Source organism: Sitophilus oryzae, unplaced genomic scaffold (genome assembly GCF_002938485.1).
Source record: "Sitophilus oryzae breed Bouriz unplaced genomic scaffold, Soryzae_2.0 scaffold_466_pilon_pilon, whole genome shotgun sequence".
Classification (NCBI taxonomy): domain Eukaryota; kingdom Metazoa; phylum Arthropoda; class Insecta; order Coleoptera; family Curculionidae; genus Sitophilus; species Sitophilus oryzae.
The window spans coordinates 119,208-146,496 of record NW_022147047.1 but is presented as its reverse complement, the minus strand read 5'-3'; the positions used below and the strand labels follow the sequence as shown (position 1 = coordinate 146,496).

Here is a 27,289-nt window from a genome sequence, read left to right as displayed (position 1 = left end):
TGATTGGTCTTTTGTCTTTCTTTTTGAGTATTCCCCATTTATGTTTAAAGTGTCCCATTTTTGTTTTTCATACCTATTTATTTTGACGTGTTTCAGCCAGGACAAGATCGTTGACATGTTCTTTAAATGATTTTGGAACCCATTTCATTTTAAAGAATTAAATGGGTGATTTTCTTTAATCCATTCATTAATACTATACAGTGGTCTTGGGTGCCGATTTTTGTGTGTTGGCAAGACATTTTGGAAAGTATTTTCCCAAGCGCATGGAATTTAGCGTCAGATTAAGTGGTTATGTAATAAATACTTTCGACTTACTAGACTACCATGGCGATTCACTCCTATACATGTAAACGCCGCCGGCGCCGACCCAAGGTTTTGCTTGCCAGCAGGGTATAGATACAGAAGAATGAAATTGTTTTAATTTTCAGAATGTTCGTTTTGTTCTATTGGTAGGTTTAATGTTAATAAAAATTTTTTAAATAATATACACGATTTGTTTATTCATCTACGGATATTTGATCATAGCTAATACGAATATTATATTTGGTCCATATTATGACTGAATATCGTAAAGTAAAAATATGTATGTATGTCCGGTTTTATAGCGTCCTTCGTCGCCCTCCGGTCTCCATGCGCCACCTCCGTCTATTGTCCCAATCTCCTGGTAGTACTCTCCTTTCCAACATGGCTCTGTCGATTCCTTGATTCCAGGAGAGTTTAGGTCGGCCTCGTTTACGTCTGTCTGTAGGGGTCCACAGCAACACTTGCTTTGGTATTCTACCGTCAGCCATTCGTTGTACATGGCCGTACCACTGCAGTTGTTTTTCTTGTATATCTTGTACAATGTTACCCTCCACCTTCATTTTTTCACATATTCTCTCGTTTCTAATTCTGTCTAAACGGGAGATTCGGGCTGATCTTCGCCAGAAGTCCATTTCGGTCGACAACAACTTCTTTTTATGTTTTTCGCTTAACTGCCATACATCAGAGCCAAATAACATGACGCTTTTCAGAATCGCGTTATAAATCAGTTTTTTTGTGATCCGAGATATCCCTAGACCAAAGCACCGAGTTCAGCACTCTTATCAGCTTTCTGCCTTTACCAATCCGTTCTTCGATTTCCTATTCGCATCTCCCTTTGCTTGCGATTTTTACCCCTAAATACATATATTCTTCGCAAGCTTCAATTTTTATATTGTTATTTAATACTAGGTTTTCCAACTCGCCATCTCGTACTCCTCTATCAGTTTTCTGGTCATGTATTCTAGGTCTTCTTTGTCTTGGGCCATTACTATCTGGTCATCGGCGAAATGCAGAGTGTACAGAGAAAGGTTGTCATTAATAGGTATTCCCATCTGAGAGCACTTCTTGCGCCAGTGCTTAAGAGCACGGCACATAAAACAATCGGCACGCCAACTCTACTCAGATTCCTTTATTTAAAATTTCTATTAAATTTGACCTTGACGGAGCCATTATCGTTTCCTAGTCAGGGCCGGATTAAAACGTATCAAAAAATTCCTCAGAAAATACGACAGGGTCGTATTAAAAAAATACTGTAATTGACTGAAACTGAATTTTATTTATACAATACTTTTGTCCAAACAAATGAATCCTTAACCGCGCATACTTCTCGACAAGTAAAAATGAAAAAATCAATTAAATATTTCACTGTAGAGAATAGACAATTAAAATTAAAAAACATGCAGCTAACAAAAACATGCCAGGAGTTACAAACAAGAATTAAAGAAATACCAATAAAATATTTATTGAACAATATAAAGAGGCTACGTACAAATTATGCCCATCAATGGGCGTAGCAAATTTTATTAATATTCAAATTTCACAAATTAATAAATCCACAATTTTTCTGAGAAAATTCTATTTTTTTCATGGCAGAAAACAAAGTAGGTACCGCATTGTATTTTATACGGTTACAAAGTGAATTGGTAGACATTTTAAATTCAAAATGAACAGAACGCAGCTTGTACCTTTTGTGGGCCTTATTTATATCTTCAAAATGTATAGTTAACTTATTTTAGATATACTCATTTTATTTACTTTTATAATTATATTTAAATTAATAGTATAATGATTTTTAAATTTAATTTTTAATGTCTAGATACAACATTAAATTTTACTAAATATTTAACATTAAATCTTACTAATATTAAAGTTTGTTAAGATTTTTAATTAGATCTTCCTATTTAGCTGAATGTCCTAATATGTATACTACTGTTTTTTTTTCACAACTAAAATATGTTAAAATAATTAATCACATATATACATACCTAATAGGATCTCTAGGAAACAGAAAGAAACTTTTATTGAACAACAAAAATAAAACTACTAAAACAAATTATATTACATTATAATAATAATAGCTCCCGTATATAGCGTTTGACGCCTTGGGAGTAGCAAGGTACAGCTTGCCATACTAGAGCCGTTCGGTATACAAAGGAAGGTAATGTGGCTAGCACTACGCTTCAACCGCCTATTATTTCTCGAAATTTCGCGTTACCTCAGGATTGTGAATCCCAAGTACTCATTTAAGGCTGAGTCGACCTAGGTACCCAAACTATTTTTATTTTAATAAAAATTATCACCCACTACCTTGAGATTAGTAGAGGAAAGCCTGTACCTCTACGCCACCGGGCACCTTTTAGCAATTATAATATATAAGAAACGAAAATAAAACTAGAAAACCCAAATATATCAAATAATAAACAAAAATAAAACAACAAAAACAAAATATATCACTCAAGAAAAAATCAAAATAAATTAAGTCGCACGCTACTGACCCGAATCTGCCGTAACTGTGTGTTGTCGCTGAAAAAACTACGACACTGGTTACTTTCTGTTGATGGAAACGCAAATGGCGGCGTGCGCGAGGATATGCGCGTAGCGTTCCCGCCAAAGCGAGTCGGCCTGCCGTGTGATTTATATGCCGTGTTAAGAGCTTCTGATAGGTAGATTTTAAATAAAGTTGGGGACAGACAACAACCCTGTTTTAGACGTTCTGATATTGGGAATAATTCAGATAGAGTTGGGCCTATTTTAATTCTTGCGGAACAATTGCAGTAAAGTTGCTGTACCGCTTTTATTCGTGTTATATTTATTGGGCTTTTTTCGAGAAAGTAAAAATATGCATAGGTAATTATTAGTGTAAGTATTTTAGCAAACTAAGTATTTATAAAATACTAAAAAAATGTATCTAAATACAAATTACAAAATAAAATCAAATAGAAATATTTCAAATATAAGATAAAAATACGTATTTTGTATCTTATATCTGTAATTCAAATACTTGTATCTGAAATAAGTTACGTATCTGCAAATCCGAATAGGCAGTTATTTCAATAATTTTAGATTGAACCGTATTGTAAATTTCTAAATTTTTGTGTGGAAAATAAACGTACAGATTCTACTTTATACAACTCTAGCGAGCGCAGCGTTGTTTTATTTACTTCTCTGTAATTAATGTCCATAAATTAGTTGCAGAGAGACCAAGACAGATACAGGCACTTTGCGGCGGAGGAGCCAGACAGAGCGAGCCTGGCTAGAGATGAATTACTGGATATATTATCGGACGCTAGGACGGTGGCCTCCGTTATCCAGACGGGGTTGTACCATTCCGCCCTTAATATCCAGTCTTACTTCTACGTCTTCACGCACAAGACGCAGTCTAAGCAGTACATCGTAAGTATTTAATTAATAAAAATAAACATCAAACTTCAACAAAAACCTGTTTAAAAATGTTTTACTTTAAACCATATAGTATACAGGGTGTCCCAGGCTGACTGTGCATTAGAAGTTTCTAGAGAACTACAACATCTAGCTCTGAGATTTTTTGCACATCATAGTTTCACAATGAGATCTATCGATTAAAAATATTTTAAATATGGCGGCACTTCCGGATATACCGGACAGCAACTTTCTTATTTTAAATGGGTGCCCCTATTTTTTATTACATATTTAAATTCTCTGTAAAATTTTATGAATTTTGATATTAAACATTCTACACCTAACACTGACTGTTTTTGAGAAAAAAAAATATTTGAAAGTTTTGAACGAAAAAAACTGCCTGTCAAAAATATATGTATAGCCTAAACGTCAAACTTAGTGATTACCACAGCCACTGTGCCATAAAGAGAGAACATGTGGCTATCTATTTCAAAAATTAAATTGTTCGAATATCATATAATAATGGCCCTAGCTGTCATAGAAATGAGCGATGAAAAAATTATCAAAAATAATTTCTTTCAAATCAATCAATATTCACAGAATTTTACAGAGAATTTAAGTATGTAATAAAAAATAGTGGCACCCATTTAAAATAAGATAGTTGCTGTCAACTTCCGGTATTTTCGGAAGTACTGCCATATTAAAAATGTTTTTAATCTATAGATATTGTTGTAAAACAATGATGTGCAAAACATCTCCGATCTAGATATTGTGGGTCTCTAGAAACTTCTAATGCACGCTCAGCCTGGGATACCCTGTATATTAATTATGCCGGTTATTTTTCAAAAATGGTTCCCCCCTTATACCAAAGAGCGTCCGCACACGGGTCGTTTGGCTTTCGAAGCGGAAGCGTCTCGAACTCCGGGCGAATCTCCCTTCACTCTACCTTCGTACGTAAATTATAGTATCAATATTAATCACCAACGAAATTCAACTCCACGTCGACTGCCAATCGACCCATTTTTTTTAGAATTTTAGAATGAGTGGGAGGGGGGTTAATCACTGCGACCTTACAGATCCATTGTGTCCCCCTTTCTTGAGTCATAACTTATCATACAGTCCCAGGGCTTTGACAAAAGCTAGTATCTGGGACGGTTTTATAGAGGGTAGTTCTCCATCTCCAATATCAGTCGTACCAAAATTCATGGCACGAATGGTTGTCGTCTCGGCGCACTCAGTGATGAGGTGTACTGGTGTTTCCCCATCTTCCCCACAGAATCTGCATTCGCCGTTTCTTCTTAGTTTCAATCTACTGAGGTGTTCATTGAGGAGACAGTGTCCTGTTAAAAACCCCGTGACAATCCGAAGATTGTTCTTACTTAAACCCAGGAAGATCTGTGATTTTTCTTGATCATAAGCCCTCAGAAACTTCTTCGAGTGTCTTAGACCGTTGCAAGATTTCCATTCCAGGTTGCGGATGGAATCTAAGTTCTTGAGTGCCGCCTTGAGTTGGTTACCACTTGGAAAGTAGAACGGTTCTGGTCCAGTTAGTGGAGTGTTTACTCCTTTCCTAGCTAGATTATTTGCTTTTTCATTGCCTTCTATCCCTTGGTGAGCAGGCACCCAGAGTAGGAGGACTTTGTTTTCTTTGCCTAATTTATTCAGCTTCTCTATGCATTCTTTGACCTATTTCGAATTGATTGATACTGAGTTGATCGCTTTTAACGTTGCTTGACTATCAGACAAGATGGCTATTTCTTGTTTCCGATAGTTCCTATCTAAGATAAGTTGTACGCATCTTTCGATAGCGTAGATTTCTGCCTGTAGGATACTAGGGTAAGTGCCCATTGGTTCGGAGTAATTAGCTCTCGGCCCAAACACTCCGATCCCTGTTCCCGTATTGGTTTTGGAAGCATCAGTATACCAAGTTATGGTATGGTCTTTTAACTGCTGGGCAAGCGTTTCGCTCTTCCAATCCTTCTTACTGCTCAATACTACATTGACATGTTTGTCATAGTTGTACGTTCTTGGCATATCATCCACTGGGAGTTGCAGGAGTGGTATTTCCTTTTTGAGGGTGTTCCAAGCCCCTGATCTGACAATTCTCCCAGTACTAATTCCGTTAGTGACCATTCTAATCATTGTCGCATTGGCATATCTACCAATCGACCCATTCGTAGACCTACTATTATTTACGTATATTTCATATCAATTAAACTTTTAGTTACGGAATCGAGGGCGCGATTTTTAAATTCATTGTTGCCAACATGGACCTATTAGGCGCCGTGCTGACTAACTGGAATTTCAATTTCGCACTTGGGATTCAGGTGGTAGCTCTGCTGTAAAAATGTCAAGTTGCCGCATTTATTTATTTATTTTCTGACACTCTCATTCGTTTTGACACTTCAGTTTTGTATTACGAATGTTTGGTTTAAATAAATGGTGTTGTAATACTTTAGGCTGAAAATGTTTACTAGCAGACCTTGCAGTCGGACATTGTTCTTTTTAGAACCTCTTTTAGCGCGAAGTGTACAAGGTAGCTTAATAGCCGTAAAAAACTCATCGCAACTTTGTTAGATTGTAGATAGAGTTTGTTATATAATAGTAGTAGAGGTAGATAGAGTTTTGTTGATATAAATAATTACTGTATAATTAATTTATTTTTGCTTCCTAAAATATTTTGATTTAAAGAAGATATATAAAAGTGGGCAACGCTGTGCCGGTCAAGCTTAATCACGTGACTAAAAGTTTATTTGGTATGAACTGTAGGAAGGAGAGTGGAGCGAAATTCGTTCTAAGTTCGAGAGGCCCGTTTGTGCACGATCTTATAACTTACTTGTTTTTTATCTGAAAAACACAAATAAGTTATAGAGCTGAGTCAAACAAAACAAATAACGGAAAATAGAGCAAAAGTGAGTGATAAATAATATTTTATTATTCGTTCCCTCAAAAAATCCTGCTGGCAACAACGTTTCGTTACTCAATCTGGCTGAGGACGGACGAAACATAACCTACGACACAAATTGTTCCGCTGCCGTGATTGAATACCCAAATTCCAGCTCCGGCAGCGATTTTTATCTTTAATGAAAAACCGGATGTGGCTGAAAGAATTAGTAGGGGCGAGATAAGGCACAGAATATAGGGGGAACGCGTCCCCCCGAATAGTAGGTTTGTTCCAACATGGCAGAGAACCGTTCTTGATACGGTTACGCATATGCGCAGTAGAGAAGATACATTCCATCAACGAGAGAATCGTTCAGCGCACAGTCTTTTGCGTTTCATCCAGAATTGAGAAGTAGACTTTCTAGATGCATTTTGCCTATTTTTTCGAATTTTGCCAAACAAAGAAAAATTGCCATGCTTTTTACAAGAAACTTACCGAAAAATAAGTATACTTGAAAAATGAAAAAAAAATCATAAAAATACACCGTATAATTAATTTACTGTTTCCTAAAATATTTTGATTAAAAGAAAATATATAAAAGTGGACAACGCTGTGTCTGTCAAACTTAATTACCTGACTAAAAGTTTATTTGGTGTGAACTGTAGGAAGTAGAGTGGGGGCGAGATTAGTTCCTATAACAGGAATAGTTTCCAAAAAAAAAACATGTGCGCCACTGATTTTTTTTTCTTTTGAGATCAAGATTGAGTAGGCCGCTTAATGCCAATTAAAAGTTATCTCTTAAAATTTTATCGAATTCGGCCTCCTTGATGAGATAAACATAATTGTATTAATCACAATTAATAAAATTAAAATAAAAATAAAATTAATAAATTACATATTTTACCTCATTTATTTTTAAACATTATTACTATTAGTTATTATTACTATTAATTCAACTTTATTTTAAATAAAAAATAATGGTATTTTAGGTAATTACAAAAAAACTAATTTTAAAAAGTTTTAACATCATGTAACTCTAAAATTGTGCATCTCATCAAGGAGGCCGAAATCGACAAAATACCAAGAGACAACTTTTAATCGGCATTAAACTGCTTACACTATTTCGCTAACAAGAAAAAAAAGTCAGTGGCGTACATGTTTTTTTTTTTTAGAAAAATATTCCAGTAATAACCCATATGCAGGTCCATGGTGAATATGTCGACACTTTTTTAGCTTTAAAATATTTCGCATTTATAGTAACTTTTACCCTCAAAATTTTATTCGAAGCGCCAAAGGTACTTGGAAGAAAATTATAATAAATCGAAAAAATATTAAGACTCTAACACCCTGTAGCTACGAGACAAAGCAAAATCGGGCCTATGTTGATATGAAAAATAAATCTTATTTTAACGTGAGGAATCTCCCCACGAGAGATGGCACACGTTTTTTGAAACACCCTGCTTAAAGTGAATAATGTGTAATGTAATAAATAAATAAAAATCAGGTTTTGAATTTGTTTGAATGAATTGAACAGAACTGTCTAAATCGACACATGCAATCTGATGCTGTCTATCCCAATTACCGTTCCTGAACGTAAAACATTAGTGTTGGAACAAACCTGATACGTTTACAGTGACGTAGGCCGGATGTACTCCGACAAAAAAATTTCCAGTAATTTGTAAGTCTGGCAACGTGGCTGTGTGAGAGAAATAAACGAGTGCTACGCATGGCTCGGGCAGGGAAAATATTTATGATGATATAAATTAAAAGAGGTACATTTTTTTTTGGAGGAAAAACATAAATGTTTATTTTTAATTGTTATGCTAAACGGTGTTTTTTATTTGTGACAGGGAAATGTTATTCTTTTTCTGTATAACCTCATTAAAATTTTACTGTAAAAACAGTTTGAATAATAAGTTTACCTACGTTTGCTACATAGTTTAGTACCTATTATAGGAAGAAAAATATTGTGTCGCATTTCTATTGTCTATTTTCTGATTTACTAAAATTACAATGTTTTTTTTCCTCTTTTTCTAACTCTGTTATTAATAAATATGGAGCTCTATTGAACGGTTTTGTCATAGAAACTGTGATAAATCGGTATATAAAAAGAAGAAAAAATCTCTTCTGTCCTCAGGAAAATATTCATAAAAACAAATATAGCAGAATTTCGATATATATTGATATTATTGTTTGTTACGATGAATTATATCTTCTCTGCGAAACCTTTTAACTTCTGTGTGTCTTTTTTTGATTACCTAAAAGTTCACTTATTTTTGTGTAAACGGTCATTGGTAATTTAAATTTAAGCTATGTTACATAATAAAACCTTAGGTCATATACAGCTTTAAGAAAACCGAATTTTTGGTGTGGTTAACTCAGAAACCAATTTTGAACTCCTGCTGAATGATGAAGTGCAGCTTAGCCAGGTCGAACAATTTAAATAGTTGGGCGTTAATATTAACAAAAGAGGTCTCAAACAACAGGAAGTTAAAATAAGAATCCAGAACGCAAAACGAGTAATCGGATGTTTAAACTCAATTTGGTGGGATAGACACATATCCAAGAGGAATAAAAAAACGACTTGGACAGGGCCTGGTTGAATCCGTCTTGTGCTATGGATGTGACGTATGGACGGGTAACTCTGATTGGCGTAGAAGACTTAGATTATCTAGAAGAGAGTGCGTGCTCAGCACACGGTGGTTGATAGAATAGAGAGAAGATCGCTGAAATGGTTTGGGCACCTCATGAGAATGCCAGATGATCGATGGCAAAAACGAGTCTTTCAATGGGTTCCGCCGCAACGGAAAAACCGAGAAAGACCACGACGATCCTGGAACGTCGGAATAAGAGAATCCATGGAAGCTCGACAATTGGAGGATGATGATGTCTTTGATTGAATAGCTTGGAGACGGGAAAAGGGAAGACTGCGTCAGCAGTAGGAGACTTACCCTAATGATATGCTTATTATTGTAATGATTTCCACCTGTAATATATATGTACCTATATAAGACCTGTATGAATTGTTCTAATGTCATATAATAATGGCGGTAGCTGTCATGGAATTGAGCCATTAAAAATTTATTATAATTTTCTTTTCAAATCGAAACCCACTTTTTTTATTTCACTAGTGAAAAGGTTTTTCAATTCGTTACTTTTTGACTATACATGTTCCTAGACCCTAAATAAATCGTTTATATTTAATTTAAGAAAAAGTGAATGTTTAATCAAAATTCATAAAATTTTACAGAAAAATTAACTATGTAATAAAAAATGGAGGCACCCATTTGAAATAAGAAGGTTGCTGTCAACTTCCGGTATTTCCGGAAGTGCCGCCATATGGAAACTATTTTTAATCGCTATATCTCCTTGTGAAACAATGATGTGCAAAAAATCTTCGATCTAGAACTTCGAAGAAACTTCTAATGCCCGCTCAGCCTGGGACACCCTGTATATGATCTAGAGTAAAATATATCGAGACATATGATTAAATAAAAGAAATCAGCAACGGTAATCTCATAAAACGTTCTATCGAAAAACACTGACGAATCCTGATTAGAATTTCCTCCGACGCCTCGCCAAATTGAACCTAATCCCCTTGTTCGATAAAATTCGCACAGAACTCCAAGATATATTGCATCGGTCCTCCCTAGACTGCACAGGCACGGATCGGCTGCTTCAGGATTTATATTAAACCGCCGGAGGGATTAAATAGCATCTAATATAAAAGCAATGAACGCCGGCGTCCGTGTGAGTGCGAACGTGCACAAAACACCTGAGGCGAGACACGTTGCATCACGTTTTAGAACAAGGATCCTTTTGACTATGGCGAGAAAGGAAATTTGACGATAGCCGGAGTATAAAAGAGCCAATATTTAGCACCGTGTCTGGTTAATTGGATACTGAACAAAATAGAAGAAATACGACGTGATAGCTAATTTACGATAGGAATTTATAGATGTTTTATTGGAAGTTCAAAGCTCTGTTTGATACTTTGGGAGTGCAAAACCTTTTTGGGCTAACCAATAGTCAATCTAAAGCTGCAAAATAAAGGATCTTATTTTATTAAAATGGCTATAGTACCAGTGACTAAAATGTATTGTCTCTGAATATTGCCAAAATCGTCACTTTTGTATAGTCTGAGAGTTTTGAATAAAAAGATTAAGGAAGGAGCATATCAAAGAACTTTTAGTAAGAACTTTTGTTCCAACGCAGAAATTAGGACCGTTCTAGAACGGTTACGTATTGGTATCGCCGGGATCGAATTTGTGCGCATGTGTCGACTTCGACAGTTCTGTTACGATACCGAAGTTAAAGAGAGTTGGAACGGTTTGGAAATTGATTTTAGAATTCGCCCTTGCCATGGCGCCTTACGCTGGAATCCAATTCATCACCTTATTTTTTGTTAATTTTATTTGTTAGATCTAAGGGTTAGATAGATTTTTTTATACGATTTTTATTATCTAAGGGATTCAAAATGAGTAATATATCGTATGATCGAAAAAAAAACGGCATTAGCAATGGCTATGAAATGAAGATCGAAGAAACCAAACCAAACCAACTGTCATTTTTTATATGTAAAATTATATGGAGAATGGCACTGATTATCATTTCAAAGACAACTGGGCGCCGTTTTTTCTCGATTGTACGGTATTTACGTGCTTGAACTATACACTATAAGACAATTATTAATAAATTGGGAGGGAGATTTATTTATGAAATGAAGATCGAAGAAACCAAACCAAACCAACTGTCATTTTTTATATGTAAAATTATATGGAGAGTGGCACTGATTATCATTTCAAAGACAACTGGGCGCCGTTTTTTCTCGATCGTACGGTATTTACGTGCTTGAACTATACACTATAAGACAATTATTAATAAATTGGGAGGGAGATTTATTTATGAAATGAAGATCGAAGAAACCAAACCAAACCAACTGTCATTTTTTATATGTAAAATTATATGGAGAGTGGCACTGATTATCATTTCAAAGACAACTGGGCGCCGTTTTTTCTCGATCGTACGGTATTTACGTGCTTGAACTATACACTATAAGACAATTATTAATAAATTGGGAGGGAGATTTATTTATGAAATGAAGATCGAAGAAACCAAACCAAACCAACTGTCATTTTTTATATGTAAAATTATATGGAGAGTGGCACTGATTATCATTTCAAAGACAACTGGGCGCCGTTTTTTCTCGATCGTACGGTATTTACGTGCTTGAACTATACACTATAAGACAATTATTAATAAATTGGGAGGGAGATTTATTTATATTTGTACGTTTGAATCATTCGTTCAAATCATTTTCGCTGGTACCCAACAAAGACTCGATATCACTGTCCCCTTCGTCACTCACCATAGTTATAATAATAGTGTAATAGAGAAATATTTAAAATAAATCCACGATAAACATCAAATAAAAGTTTAAGCTTCAAAACGTCGCCAAAACAACAGATAAATAAACTGTCAAAATTAAATAGAAAAATGGCTAAAGGAATTTAAAGTCCAGAAAAAAATCAATAATTTGCTGACATACTCTTAATTCACAAATCGGTCCCTATGATTCTTGCTTTCAGGCTGGTATCGAAATTACTATCCCGGAATCGATTCACTAAAGCCTTGTTCATGCACTTGTGAATTACGATTTACGAATTGCGAAATACGTTCTGTTTGCGTTCTGATTGGTCGACAATTGGTCGAATTGCAAGACAAACAGAACGCATTTCGCAATTCGTAAATCGCAATTTGCAAGTGCATGAACTAGGCTTAACGGTGACATCTCTTGTTGGAACGCAAAAGTTATCGTTCACTAAACGATCCTCTCGTGGTTGAAACGCTTTTTCTTCACTGCGCAGAAGCGTTACCGTACATAGTACGGTTCTCTTCGTCGTTGGAACGAAACTTTAAATTTTGGTTTATCAGTACCGTTCTAATTTTATTCAAAACGTGTAAAAATATGATGTAGGGTAGATTTAATAATTCGTTGTTTTATTTTACGTTGTCCATAAATGTTGGTGGTTATTAAAGTTGTTATTTATAATTCTAGTAAATATAGATAAGTTATAAGAATTATTTATTAATAAGAACATCCGATACGCTAATGAAGCAGGTAAGTCATATTGACGTAAAAAGCAAACATGCAAGAAAAAATATATACCTAATTAGATAATTTTAAGTAAATTTTATAAATGATCTGTTTACTGCACGTATGTATATTATAAACTCACTTACTAGCGAAAAGTTACTCCACTATTTCCCTCGATTATTGACCGATATCTACCGCACGCTACACAACCATTTTACAGTCTTTTTCGATAAATCGTAATACTGTCACTGTTCATTTAGGTCCTGCCATGAGAGAGATTTCCTTCTAGATTTACTACCTCTAAACAACTACCACTAGTCCAATAAATTAAATAATAAATAACATAAAATAAGCTCAGTCAAGACTGGCAAATCTACAAAATTTGAAATCAAATTCAAAATGTGTCAAATGAATCGTCAAAGAGAACTGTCAAGGATCCCTACCGTAGGCTTAAAACCCCCGTCTACTATGCATGATACATGGATAGCATTTCTTCGATAATCTTTTTATTCAAAGTCTGAGATCAACTAGAAAATTCTTGAGGGTGATAATATAAGTCCGTAGTTATATTATTTATTTTTAAAATTTTGGGATTTTCAGAAAAATAGTTACAAACCTTTGCCATTACCATATTTGATTTCAATTTGAAAATGTATTTTCGTCTAGTTGAATCACCTTTTTTCAATTATTTTAATAAAAATATTTTTTTAAGTTTTGTTTGCATTAAGGATGCTTGTGGAGACCTTATTTTAATATCATGACTAATCCTTGTAGCATCTTGCCATGCCGGTAGCTTTCAATTGGGTTATAATTTATTTCGATTGTAATTAGGAAGTGAAAGGTAACTGTTTCTATATTTACAAGACCCTAATTGTGACAGCATGTTTAAAATTAAATCTGTACCTTAATCTGTCTATGCTAAATAATACCAGGATGTGCGATATTACGTTTTTATGTCCTATTTTTTGCTAGTCATTTGCCACCCGAAATTTGAAAGGATTAGCGGTTAGTACATTTTACTAATTTAGAAGTTTGTTCAAAATAATTCTCAGAAATTTATAATATGAGGAAAATGGAAGCTACTTACGAGAAACTTATGTTAATCTAGCGGTATATGGAATATTAAATTTTCACTAATAGCTAGGTTAAGATCTTAACCCTATTTTACGCCACAAAAAGTACATCAAGCTTTATCAATATATTATTAACTTAACAAAAACTTAAAAGCAACATGTACAAATCTACATGGCTTTAAAACATCTAATTAAATTAATTATTTTTAAATTTTTCAACAACGGAGAAATTGTAGTAGTTAAATATGTAGAGAACTGGGGAAAGCGACCTAGATATTGTAGGTCTCTAGAAACTTCTAATGCACGCTCAGCCTGTGACACCCTGTATATAAAAAAATACCAGAATAGATTAAAATATGTTACATGAAGAAAATAATTTCATATAGTGGCTGAAAAAAAATCGAATTTGGAATGAAATTTATTCTACCAAACAATAATATTCATATAGTAGGGTCAGAATTTCTGGTCTTGGGTTCCGATTTTCGTGTGCACGAAGAGTACGGTCAACATGTGCTTAGTAAAATAAGATATACTGAATAAAGATAAAAGACAGAAATAAAGTATTCTCCCATCAAGCGCATGGAATCTAGCGTTAGATTAAGTGATTATGTAATAAATACTTCTTATTTTTGCTCTCTCCGACTTACTAGATTGCCATAGCGATTCACTCCTATACATGTAAACGCCGACCGAAGGTTTCGCTTGCCAGCAGGGTATATCCCATCAAAAAATATTCGAAAAGTATAAAATAACCGAGGTGGTCGAAAAATTTAACATTTTCAATATCGCCCTGTATTTCAGGAACTAAGAGGGCTACGATAAATATGTGTGCACCCTGCAAAACACGAAGATGGGACACTTTTTACAAATAAAATACGGCCATGTATGTTCGAGGTACTCGGGTGGCGTAGAGGTTCAGGCTCTCGTCTACCAATCTCAAGGTAATGGGTTCGAATCCTACACCTGGCATTTCATCAGCCGACTATTTTTATTAAAATAAAAATAGTTTGAGTACCTAGGTCGACTCAGCCTTAAATGAGTACTTGGGATTCATAATCCTGAGGTAATAATAGGCGGTTGAAGCGTAGTGCTAGCCACATTACCTTCCTTGTATACCGAACGGCTCTAGTATAGCAAGCTGTACCTTGCTACTCCCAAGGCGTTAAATTATAGTATACAGGGTGAGTTTCCTACGATGTTCTCTATGGGTATCTCGGAAACTACTGGCGATAGACAGTCGGTTAAATGGGGAAAGAATTGCAGTTTTATGGGGTCATAAATATTCGCCTTTCAGATTTTTGAAAAAGTTCATGGCTTACTAGATATTTCGAAAAAAATAAATTTCGGCTATTTTAAAAATTGTCTCTAATTCCATTATAAGCTATTTTAGACAAAAAGTTTTCAGATAAAAGTTGTAGATAATCACATCCTTAATGAGACCGTGTTCTCCTTTTTTTCTAAAGCTTGTCATTTTTGATATATGACACAAACATATATTTTTTTAAATGGAAACCATAGTTGGCCATGACTTCATAAAAAGCGCCATTTTTTAAGCTTTTTAGCGATATAAGCTATAATATGTTTTCTTCGAAAAATTACTGAGTTATAGCCAATCCTTATCATTTTTAAACAATTTCACTTAGTTAGCTATGGAAACAAGTTTAATCGTCTTTGCTCTCATAAATGTGAAGCTGTCACATCCAATCTTTGTGTATTAAAATAAACAAAAATTGTAAATATGGATTTATCAAACGAAGAAAAGCGTGTAGGATTATTGGTTCAACCTTTCTTGGCCATACATTTTTGAGGATACGTTGACCGGTGAATGTTACGTTTTTTAGAGAACGGTTTTCAAGACATGTTAGAAATGTTAAATTTAGTTATAGCCAGTTCTTATCTTTCTTGACTAATTTCACTTAGATTGCATGGTATTCTTATTCTGTTATGATTTATAACTTATAAAAAGTCAGAATATATTACTAAACGGTTCTTTATAATTTACATTACACAAACTAAAACTTAAAAAAATAATATCACTACATACACTTTTCAATCATTCATCAATCACTACATACACATTACACATTTTGAATATTAAATATCTTATACCGTGCTGGCAACTGTTACTTTTGGGTCGGCATTTACATGTGTGGAAGTGAATCGCATAGGGATCTTATTAAGTCGGAGTGAGAGAAATGCGACCGACCGACGCGACGTGCGACGGTGTGCTGTTGCGGCGTTGCCGATACGCCTTTCCCTATCAAGTAAAGTAAAATCACGATCGCAAACCGCTTATCTTTAAAAGAGTTTTTTTTCAAGAGATAACTAGATAAAATCATTAGACATGTTTCTAAACATCTGAAATGGAATTATAAGGATATCTTTAAGGTGTCAATTTTTATAACGAGAAAACGTCAGTAATCGCGATAATTTAAAAACTCAAATTTTTAACACATAACAGGCCTACAGGCCATAACTCAAGAACCACTTTAGATATTGAAACTTTTTTTTTATTTTCAAGAACGGATATTTTACAATAAGTTTACATAAGAAAAATTCGATAAGGTTAATTTTTTTCCATTCAAAAATTGTAAACAATCCATCCATTTACATTTAGAGCATAGCAATTTTTAGCAATCGTATAATTTTTTATTGATAAAGATTTTCACATACTGTCTACAAAGAAAATACAGCAGAAATATTAACAAAGTTCTTGAAAAAACTACAATCTATTATTTCTAATAGCGCGACCACTATCGAACACCCACTCAATTCCACTTATTTTGACCAAAAATGCAAGTGTTTCTAGCTTGCCCTTAAAAAAATTCAAGCTATAGGGAAAATTACAACGACTCGTTAATAAATAAACAAATCAAGTATCACGAGACGTAATTAAATCGTGAAGCTGAACGCATGACGTACACTTTTCCCTAGAACTTTAAGTACTGAGAGAGGTATTGATTGTGTCGACCGGTCAACTGCGACAAAAAATCTGCTATATCCCCTTCCACGTCTCTTAGCGATGCGTACAGTTTCTCGGTTTATTTCATACGTTTGGCAACGTGTTTACTGTTCTCTCTTTGTTCAGTACATTATAAACGCATTGTACTCTTCTTACATACGGAAATCTCGACCCAAGGCTAACCTTTGCCAGCCCTTAGTAGATAATGTCGATATTTGCAAGAAAATATTATGAAATTTGATAGCTCTTTGGATAACGAATAAAATGGTGTATAGAACTCAATTTTCAAAAATATGTGACGTCGGGTTTTACATTTAGATGCCTGAAATGGACTCTTTAATGAAAAACATTATCTACTGTAAATTTGGCAGTATGAAAAAATCTCTTGTTGATTTAACACACTTAATGTAACAAATTTCATTTTCATCCAGCACTAGACTGGGCCGTGCATTTTCAGTTGTCCCCGTTTTAAAAATACCCCATCCTATTTATAATCGAACGTTGTTGTGTTTCCGCCTATCCAGAGGAACAAGACGTACAACGGGGAAGAGCTGCCGTACGTATTCGGCGTGCCGGTCGAAGGTCCCAAATTTCATTTCCAAGACGGCTTCTACACAGAAGACGAGAAGAGATTCTCGATGACGGTCATGAGATATTTATGTAACTTCGCCTACACCGGGTATGTCTGATATATTGTGTGTGTTTGTGTTTATATATTTATTTGATGTGGTGATTTTGTTGGTGTATTGACATAATATTGCTACCAGTTTGTCAAATAACCTTATTCTTTCGTGTATTAAACTAACAAATTATGTTTGTGTCACCGGTGAGGAGACGACACATCTAAACTCCTATCTTTACAAGATGTGCTTCTGAAGTCCCAACTAACTCTGGAGCTATCACCAATGATTCAAATATTTTGCAAAACTGTACCAAAGGTTTGTAATTATGACGAAATATCATAAAAGCACATACCTTCAAGGCACAACATTTTTATTTAACTAAAAATACAGGGTGCTACAAATTCGAGGTACGAGCATTGGTATCTCGGAAACCGTAATAGATACGAAGTAACCATCTTCGTATTGGGGCAAAAATGCTCCTTGGATGTTCACCAAGATGCCATCAAAAAGTTTTAAAAATGTCAAGGATTGCTGATTTTTTTGGAAAAACACGGATTTTTTTGAAAATCAATTTTATTTTTTCTTGTCGTTACTTTTTAGAAAATCAAAAAACTAATAGCACATTCTTAGAGCCACTTTATTAGGGCTATCTGATAGTATTTTTAAATTTTCAAATTAGCTGATAATTTGTGAGATACAGAGGCCAACTTAATTTTTTTAAATATGGACCTGCATTTTTTATTTCAGATTTTGAAAGAACTCGCTGTCCTGAGTACAATAATATGCCACACTAGATATTTGTTTTTTGTTTTGGGTACCTTAACAATAACAAAACTATTTAATTATTATTTAAAATAATTTTAAGTCCGACTCTGGTTTTTTTAATTATTTAATCTGACAATATTCATCGCAACAATATTGATCAGCGCTAATTAACATTGAATAAGAAAAATCGAGCCATTTGAAAGATTCAAATAAATAATGTCTAGGTTAGCAATTTAAAGATATTCTTATTAACTCTTTTTATTGTAAATCTCAATGTCTAATCTAATCTAATAATATGCATAATATTAATCGTAGTAATTATAAAAAAATTCACTTTTACAAACTAGTTTCTAATGCTCTACATGTTCGAAAGGGTTACCATCCTCCCTAATGCACAAATTAATTTATTTTTCGTTCAATCTTATTTATAGCTCTTTGAACATATCTTCTTCTATACTTCCGAATGCATTTTGTACTGTTTATTGTAAATGTTGAAATGTATTGATCTCACTTTTACAAATGAAGTCAAGAAATTCCCCCCTCCTCGCTCTTTGGCGACAGATCCAGGAACCTAGCCATTATACTGCTCTACCATTTCAAATCCATCTTCCGGAGAAATAACTTGATTGTTTATATTATATCATATTTATATTATTTTTTATTATTTTGTTGTGTTTGATATTCCTTATTCAATATGTCATGTCATTATTGAGTTGGAAAGCTTCAATCAAGCTTCACAATCAGTATTGTAACGATGAATAGATTAAATATTTAAAAAAAACAGAGCCGGACTTGAAATTAGTTAAAATAAATTGTGTTCAAATGTCCAAAACAGAAAAAAAATATTAAGTGTGGCATATCATTGTACTCAGGAGACAGAGTTCTTTCAAAACCTCAAATACAAAATGCAGGTCCGTATTTAAAAAAATTAAGTTGGCCTGTGCATCTCATAAATTATAAGCTAATTTGAAAATCTAAAAATACTCAGATATCCCTGATAAAGTGGCTATAAGAATGTGCCATTAGTTTTTTGATTTTCTAAATAATAACGTCAGGAAAAAATAAAATTGATTTTCAAAAAAATCCGTTTTTCTCAAAAAACTCAGCATCCTTGAAATTTTTTAAACTTTTTTGATAGCATTGGCAAACATCCCAAGGCGCAACTTTGCCCCAATATAACCACCGTATCTATTACGGTTTCCAAGATACGAGTGCTCGTACCTCGAATTTGTAGCACCCTGTATTTGCATTTTTTACTTTTTCCTTTTTTGTTTTCATTTAATTATTAACAAGTTTTATGTCAGTTTTAAGAAGTCCTTTGTATCTCCAAAAAAGTCCTATGGGTATTCCGCCACTATAAGAAAATTTACAAATTAAAATAGTTATAGAGTAAGATTCCAGAGTGATCAGAAAAAACTTATTTTCACAAGGATGAAACCTTAGGCTCTCACTAGGGCTCTCATGTGCTTTGAATACCAGCGTGTTTGTTGTGTTCACCCTGTGACACCTTTGCAGATACCAGGTGAGAAAAGTAACTAAAAGAAATAAATGAACTTTACTTATTTTTACTTGTCTGATTTTTACATATGTTATTAAGACAGCTTATAAAGTTATATTTAATCAGTCAGACAGATTGTAATGACCAAACATCCTCTAAACACAAAAATTATTCAGCCATGACTATGAGCCCGGGAAAACCTAGTGAAGTATTTAAATATTTTAAAAATACTGCTTTCGATTTAATATTTTTGCATCTCTATTTAAATAAGATTAGTTGTAAAAGTGAAAACAATACATACTTATGGAGCCGATCGACCAACTGTTTGATTGCATGTGAGCGCGGCTCCATAAGAATTATATTGGTTACAAATCTGCAACTAAATAGGCAGCTGACTACAAATTGCATGTCACCCCCAGGCTTATTTTACAATATTTTCTTTTACAGTATACAAACTATTTAAAAACGTATGTCAGAGAATTCAAGGTATCTTGTTTTTCAAATTAATATTTTTTAGAAAATATGCGAATTGTTTTGAGTGGTTTATATGCAATAAATTAATTTACTTTAATAATATAATAAAAAAGCTCATCTTATTTAAATAGAGATGCAAAAATATTAAATCGAAAGCGGTAAGTATTTTTAAAATTTTTAAATACTTTTTTCGGAAGCGCATAGTTTTCCCGCGCTCATAGTCACGGCTAAATAATTTTTGTGTTTGGAGGACGTTTGTTCATTATAATTTGTCTGACTGTAACTGTCTGAATAATTTGTCTAACTGAAATATAACTTTATAATAGCTATCTTAATAATACGGAAGCGCTGAGGGGCCAACTGAGTTCTTTTTATATATGACTATAGTCAGATAACAAATGACTATACTCAGATCATAACTGACTATAGCCAGATAATAAATGACTATAGTCATATAATAAATGACTATAGTTAGATAATAAATGACTATAGTCAGATAATAACTGACTATAGTCAGATAATATTTGTACAGTCTTAGACGCTTCTGGACATGTTAAGCATGCGCAGTATATTTTGCAACAGGTGGTTTTCACGTGGATTTCATTAGATAGCCTCTAAAAAGTAGGCCCGAAATCGCAAACTAAACAGCGCAAGCTTATTCACTTCTTTTGAACAGCTAATGAAATCCACGTGAAAACCACCTGTTGCGAAATATACTGCGCATGCTTAACATATCCAGGAGCGTCTAAAACTGTACAAATATTATCTGACTATAGTCAGTTAATAATCTGACTATAGTCATTTATTATCTGGCTATAGTCAGTTATGATCTGACTATAGTCATTTGTTATCTGACTATAGTCATATATAAAAAGAACTCAGCTGGCCCCTCAGCGCTTCCGTATAATAACATATGTAAAAATCAGACATGTAAAAATAAGTAAAGTTCATTTATTTCTTTTAGTTACCTATATCACCTGGTATCTGCTACAGGGCGAACCCCACAAACACGCCTGTATTCAAAGCACATGAAAGCACTACTGAGAGCCTATGGTTTCATCCTTGTGAAAATAGGTTATGTCCGATCACTCTGTGATATTGGACTATTATTTTTTGCAAAGACTGCTGCGTTAATCCAACGGAGACTAATTGTCAACAGTTAACCAATTTTGCCTAACGAACAAAAAAATGCTTAACACTTCGGGAATTATATCTCTTCCCGTCGTCTGAAGTAAAAAAAACACAAAGAACAAAGAAAAAAAACTGTTTAAAAAACACAAATTCAACTATTCGAAAACACTTTAGTTTTTTTAAAACAGATACGTCTATAAAAGCGTTGACGTTTTGTTACGTTAATGACATTATATCAAGTTAAACTTCAAAAAATAAACGATTACTACATGATAACAATTACTTAATAAGGTAAAACCAAAAAGCTTCAAACTTTCTGTATGGTTATCTTTAATTTGATTTCTATTTTTTAAGTATGTTATGTTCTTTAAAATTAAAGAAGCGTTTGCCATACATTACTAACATCTACAGATGCATGAGCAATACATTTATTTTTATTAGATTGTATTACAAAAGTCTCTTTTAGTTTTCTTTTAGAGGCTATGGCTTCCTTCATTAATGTGTAAGTTATTTGTATTAATATATTTATATGTAAAATAATACCAAACGATCGAAAAAAACAACTGGGGAAAGATAATCGATGATAATTTTGTCGAGGTTAAGCCCTAGACGTCAATTGCTTAGCCTGTATGGCAGATTGTCTTGTAAGAATGTTTCAATTTATTTTTATATTGAGTAAAAATGGCGTAGTTTAAATTCTCTTTTTTTTATTTTAAATGGTGTAGTTTAAGATTCGAAAAATATATTTTTTTGGAAATGGATTTGTGTGTATGGAAACGTTCTATCCTTTCTAAATCCTTCTATAATTGTGATATTTTTGATAAGATTATGCCAATTTTTAATAAATAACATCTAGACTAGATTCACCTCACCAAAATTATCATCCCCAGCCGTCTTTGAAGCCATTTTTCTTCGATCATACAGTACTACCATATACTAAAAATCTACAGCTTAACAGTTACATAACAGGCGTGTTCCAGATATTTTGAGTCAGCTGCCAGTTGTTGAAATTTAAGCAATGCATCAAATCTTTTTATTTATCATTTCTTGCAAGACTTTGTCAGTTGATTGACATTTGTATATATGATTGTAGAAATCCTAACGTACCTAAAAACAACTATCCTGTAATGGAATACGACAGATGGCATCAGTTTGACAAGGAGTGGCTTCCATTTGACGAGAACCAACAGAACTACCTTCAACTAGGTAACCTACTTTGATGTTTATTTTTGGTATATTTATTTAAAAAACTTTTTTTCAGGCATTCCAATTCGTCATGAACAATTCTACCGAAAAGAACAGATGGAGTATTGGAATAACTTATTTCCGAACATTTCTAAACATATATCTTCCAAGAATCCACTACCATGGGTCCACCATTCTGATCGTTTAGAAAATTTTAACAATTTCGACAACTTTAATAAGAGTTTAGATTTCGAATTGGACAAAATCGCACAAATGTTTGGCCCATCAAACAGTAGAGGGCGCGCAAACCAAGACGTTTATGGTAAAGTTATTACTGCCCCACCTGCGCCTCCTGAAGAAGTGAAACAAAGTGTACCGACACTTAGTGTACTACTTGTTGTAGGGGTACTATTTCTGTTTGCAAATTTAATTATATTTGTTTTTCTTTACTATAAATGTATAAAAAACAAGAAGAATCACAGTCAAGTATCACCGGAGGAACACTTATCGGAAGAACAGGACCAGAAAGTAGACTCAAATATTCTTGTTTCTACCTGTAATATGATTAGATTTTGTTCCAAACCTTCGAAAGAGGATGGAGATTATGATGATGTAGATATTGAATCTAAAAATGTATCCAAAAACAAACTTACTAGAGTAGCTTCAAATAGCACCATAGATGCTCACGCTAAAGTAAGAGATTGGATAGCCAGCGAGATAGTTCTTAAATATAGTCCAAAAGAGAAAAGAAAAAATAAGAAAGATAAATCAAAAGTGAAATCTAAGACAAAAACTCAAGAGGTCCCGATACACTTTCCAGTTGAAGAAAATACTTCAATAGATAAATGTCCTACACGACCAGTGAGCCCCATTGAAGAATGCCCTATAACAAAATCACTCTTGATCAAAACTGCCAGTATAGACAGATCAAACCACAGGCGTAGACCTGATAAAGTCTCCGTGGCAATAGATGCTACACCTGCTGGAAGAGGACCCAGTGTTCTTATGCAACAACCCATTGAACTATCCAAATCCGTAGACTATCCTGGTATATCCCCAGGTCCACTAAGACGATCTTTAACCGTTGAAGACTTTTCACCTCGTAGGAAAGAACATTGTGCGGATGATCTCAGAAAAAGCATTACAAGTATTAATTTAAATAACATCGAAACTGAGCCAACGATAATCAGGATAGAGCACGGACATTCTAAGTCAGATCCTGTGCAGGATTTGGATTATCAGGTTATCAAGCGATTGAGAACTTTTGATCCTAATGCCGAAGTGAATGTTACTTCTAGAGATGAAAATATGGAGACAGTTTTACCTCTATCCCCTGAAGAAGCCTTGATGACAATAAAAAGGAGAAATTTTCCTAAAGTTTTACCTGATCATCCAGGAAGAGAGGCGTTTCTTAGTAAACGTCGTTCAATGCCAGTTCATAATATATACGCTCCAATTAATGAAGGCTTCCAGTATTCTAACTCTGAACCATATTCTCCTACAGGTAGGAATTTTATGAGGTTTCCTCCGATGCCTCCTCCCAGGACAACAACTTTAGGAAGACAGGGAAGTAATCCTCAACCAATATGCCTGTCTGAACCAACTTTAGCTGAAGAACCACCGTCATCTCCTGAGCCCGAAGTTGCCTGTAACAACTTGTACGTTGGGCCTCTGATTCCAAAAAACAAACAAGATGCTCAGAAGAGTGTTAAAATTGAAGCTAGATCGATTCCACGAGCTATAATAACAACTAATCCGAATAATCCTATTAAGAGACCTGATCCTAAGGTAATTGTCAAACCAACAATCAACAAAAATAAGAATGATTCGAAATATATACCAAGAGTTGTAGTGCCGGATAACAGACCTGAAATTTATAGCAAACCAAGTAATATAGTAAATAAGGATTTAGGTGAAAGTGTTAATGAAGATGACAGGAAACTGAATGAGGGTGAAGATAGAAGGTTGAAGAAGTCACAAATTCCTACATTGGTAAAGAGTTCGAATGTAAGTTTGAACAAGGATTCTTCTAGTTCGGAATCGAACTCTCCGTCTTCGGAAAGTTCTGATACTGGTACAGTAGTAAAGAAAGTGTACTTGTAGATTATGCGTTAATAAAACCAAATAATATATTAGCCAGAAATCAAAGGAGAATTTTCTAGTTGTGAAATTTCCTGCCTTTGTAAAGTCTTGACATGAACTAAAAGAATATGTATGTGTAGTTTTATATATTGATGAATGTTATAATTACCTACAAATATTTAGGTTACCAAACTGTATAATATTATTTTTAGATTTTAAAATTTTGATATAAAAACACTATATTCTTAGATGTAATACCTTGAGATAGGACATAACAAATCTACCTAGTTAATATAAGTTTCAATATGAGTATTTAATAATGTTAGAAAGGTTTTGGTAGTAGTCAAAAAATAAATATCAGTGATTATTTAATGCTTTTAGTTAGATTGTTATGTATTTAAGACACATTGGTTGAGACGTGGTTAGGAATTGTATATTCAGCCTTTTTTAGGTAATTTATTAATACAGTGCTGCCTAACAGTTTAATAATATTCCAAATATCAACTCTATGTATTTAGTTTTGAAAATAAAACGCAATAAGATATTAATGTAAAAAAGAAATATAAAGATGTACCTGTAAAAGGATTGGTAGTTAATTATTTTTAAAATAATTTTTAAAATATGTATTAAAAAATATAGAATTAAAAGAATAAATAGCTTAGATTAATTTTGATCTCTGTGTAAATATGCTGTAAGATGAGATACTTATTAATAAGTACCTAATAATCTAATTAATTAATTCCCACTTATTATTATTGTTTATAGTAATAATTTATTTATTTATAAGCATATATTTTAGCGTTTTAATTTAGTGTAACAATAGCGAATGATACGGTAATTTTTATTAATTAAAATTATTATAAAAATAGGCTAATTAATGAGGTATTCTAAATATAACAATATGTAATACTATATAAGTACCTATATGTATAAGCATTTTAATTGACTTTAGTTATTAGTAACGTGGTGTCTTATTTTTTTTACTTTGCTATTTTTTCCCAGTCACAAATATCTTTTTGATTTTTCCTACGATTTTCTACAAATTGTATTAATATATCAATTATTCAAAGATACATAAAATGGCTAAACACCTAGTATATATGTCCTGCTTAAATTATATTTGAAATAAATAGAAGGGGAATAAAATATTTTGATAAGCAACAAGACTGATATTTTACATAAATTCGAATACCTATTACATCAACTGTCTTATTTATGATGTAAATATAGATTTATTTATATAGTTTTTTGTTTATACTCATAACATTTTTGTATTATCTTCAGTATTTATTTATTTATTTATTTTTTCTTTGATAATAAAGTTTGACTTTCTATCTTTTAATATTATGTATTTTTTCAATGCCTTTTAGAGTATTAGTATTTTTTGTAATTATTATTTATTTTATTAATATTTATATTTTTTTTTATTTAAGTTTTTTTTATGAAATATCCAGCTGTTTGCAGTAATGAATACGTAGCAGAGGTAAAGATACTTTTATATTTTTCAAAAATTATTAATATTAAAATTTTGTTTTGCCCAAAGTAATACCATACGATAAAAAAATGGCGTCAAAGAAAGCGGGGAATGACAATCGGTACTAATTTCGGCGAGGTCAAGCCTACACGTTATTTCCTTGGTCCGTATTCTTCTTCATTCTTTAATAGTGCTTACTACCAGCTGGTCTTAAGAGCGTTGGAATTTATTTTTATATTGAATAAAAACGATTTTTAAATGGTGTAGTTTAAAAAGCAAACCCTTTTTTTTTGGAAATAGATTTGTCTGCCTGGAAACGTTATATCCTTTTTTAATGTTTCTATTATTAGTGTTATTTTTTAACAAGTTTTATGTCAGTTTTTAGTAATTGAGGTATAGAGATCGACTTTGTCAAATTTATCATCGATTGTCATTCTCCAGCCGTCTTAGACGCCGTTTTTTTTCTGATCATACCGCATTTATTTTGAACGGAAAATATCATTGACTTTTCCATTTTATTCTTGACGAAGAAGATAATATGATCAGAAGAAAACATAAGGCAAGAACAAAAATATGTGTACAGGATGTCCCACTAAGAATTGCTCTCGGCTGTATCTCAGAAAGTATTAGCCGTAGCGGCTGCAGAAAAAAATATTATTTAATAATATATTTTAATAATTATTTTGAAATTTGTAGAATGACCGCTAGGGGGCGCAACTGCAACAAAAAATAAGAAAATGGAGTTTTTACACAATTTTGCCTAGATACGGCTAATACTTTCCGAGATACAGCCGAGAGCTATTCTTAGTGGGATACCCGGTACATACCTACAAGTGTATTGCAAAGAGATGCCAAAGAAGAATGTTACCAGACTTCATCAGCATTTAATAAGAAAAATGTGAATCGGTTTTTCTATTAAACTGGTAACGAAGAAATATTTACACTATCAATACATGCCGATACAAGTCCAATCTCGGCCAAACAAAATTTCTTTGAGATTGATCACGGGAATGGAGCCAAACTTGACCATATTTTACCAGACTTTAATCGAACTGTGAACGAATCATGATCAGCATTGTGGTGTGAATCAGTTCTTAAAGAACTTTATACACTCCCAATCAATGTAATCAAACTTTCCTATAATGTTGAATTCATGTTCCTTGTAGTACAGGATCCGGCTGCATGATTATTAAGCTCATCGTATTTTTAATCAAAATCTAATTTTTACCGTATATTTGTGAATAGAAGAATATATACTTTTCACAGGGTGCCTATCAAAAACTTGCCGCAACTAGGGGTTGCCATATTTAAGTTTTTCCTACAAGCCCAACAAAGAATTTTGTATAAATGCCAAACTAAA

The 27,289-nt window shown here is 33.3% G+C and overlaps 1 protein-coding gene across 1 annotated transcript in view; it reads left to right on the top strand.

Annotated features, from left to right (window-relative positions):
- The window catches only part of LOC115886046 (neuroligin-4, X-linked-like), a gene marked incomplete at its 5' end in the record, with an annotated part of 245,135 nt that extends 219,435 nt beyond the window's left edge, over positions 1-25,700 (top strand). Inside the window, 4 exon segments of the mRNA XM_030905074.1 lie at positions 3,493-3,696; positions 17,222-17,376; positions 22,282-22,394; positions 22,450-25,700. Of these exon segments, the coding sequence (XP_030760934.1) occupies positions 3,493-3,696; positions 17,222-17,376; positions 22,282-22,394; positions 22,450-24,476 (2,499 nt within the window). The 3' untranslated portion in view covers positions 24,477-25,700.
- Between the last annotated feature and the right edge of the window lie 1,589 nt (positions 25,701-27,289).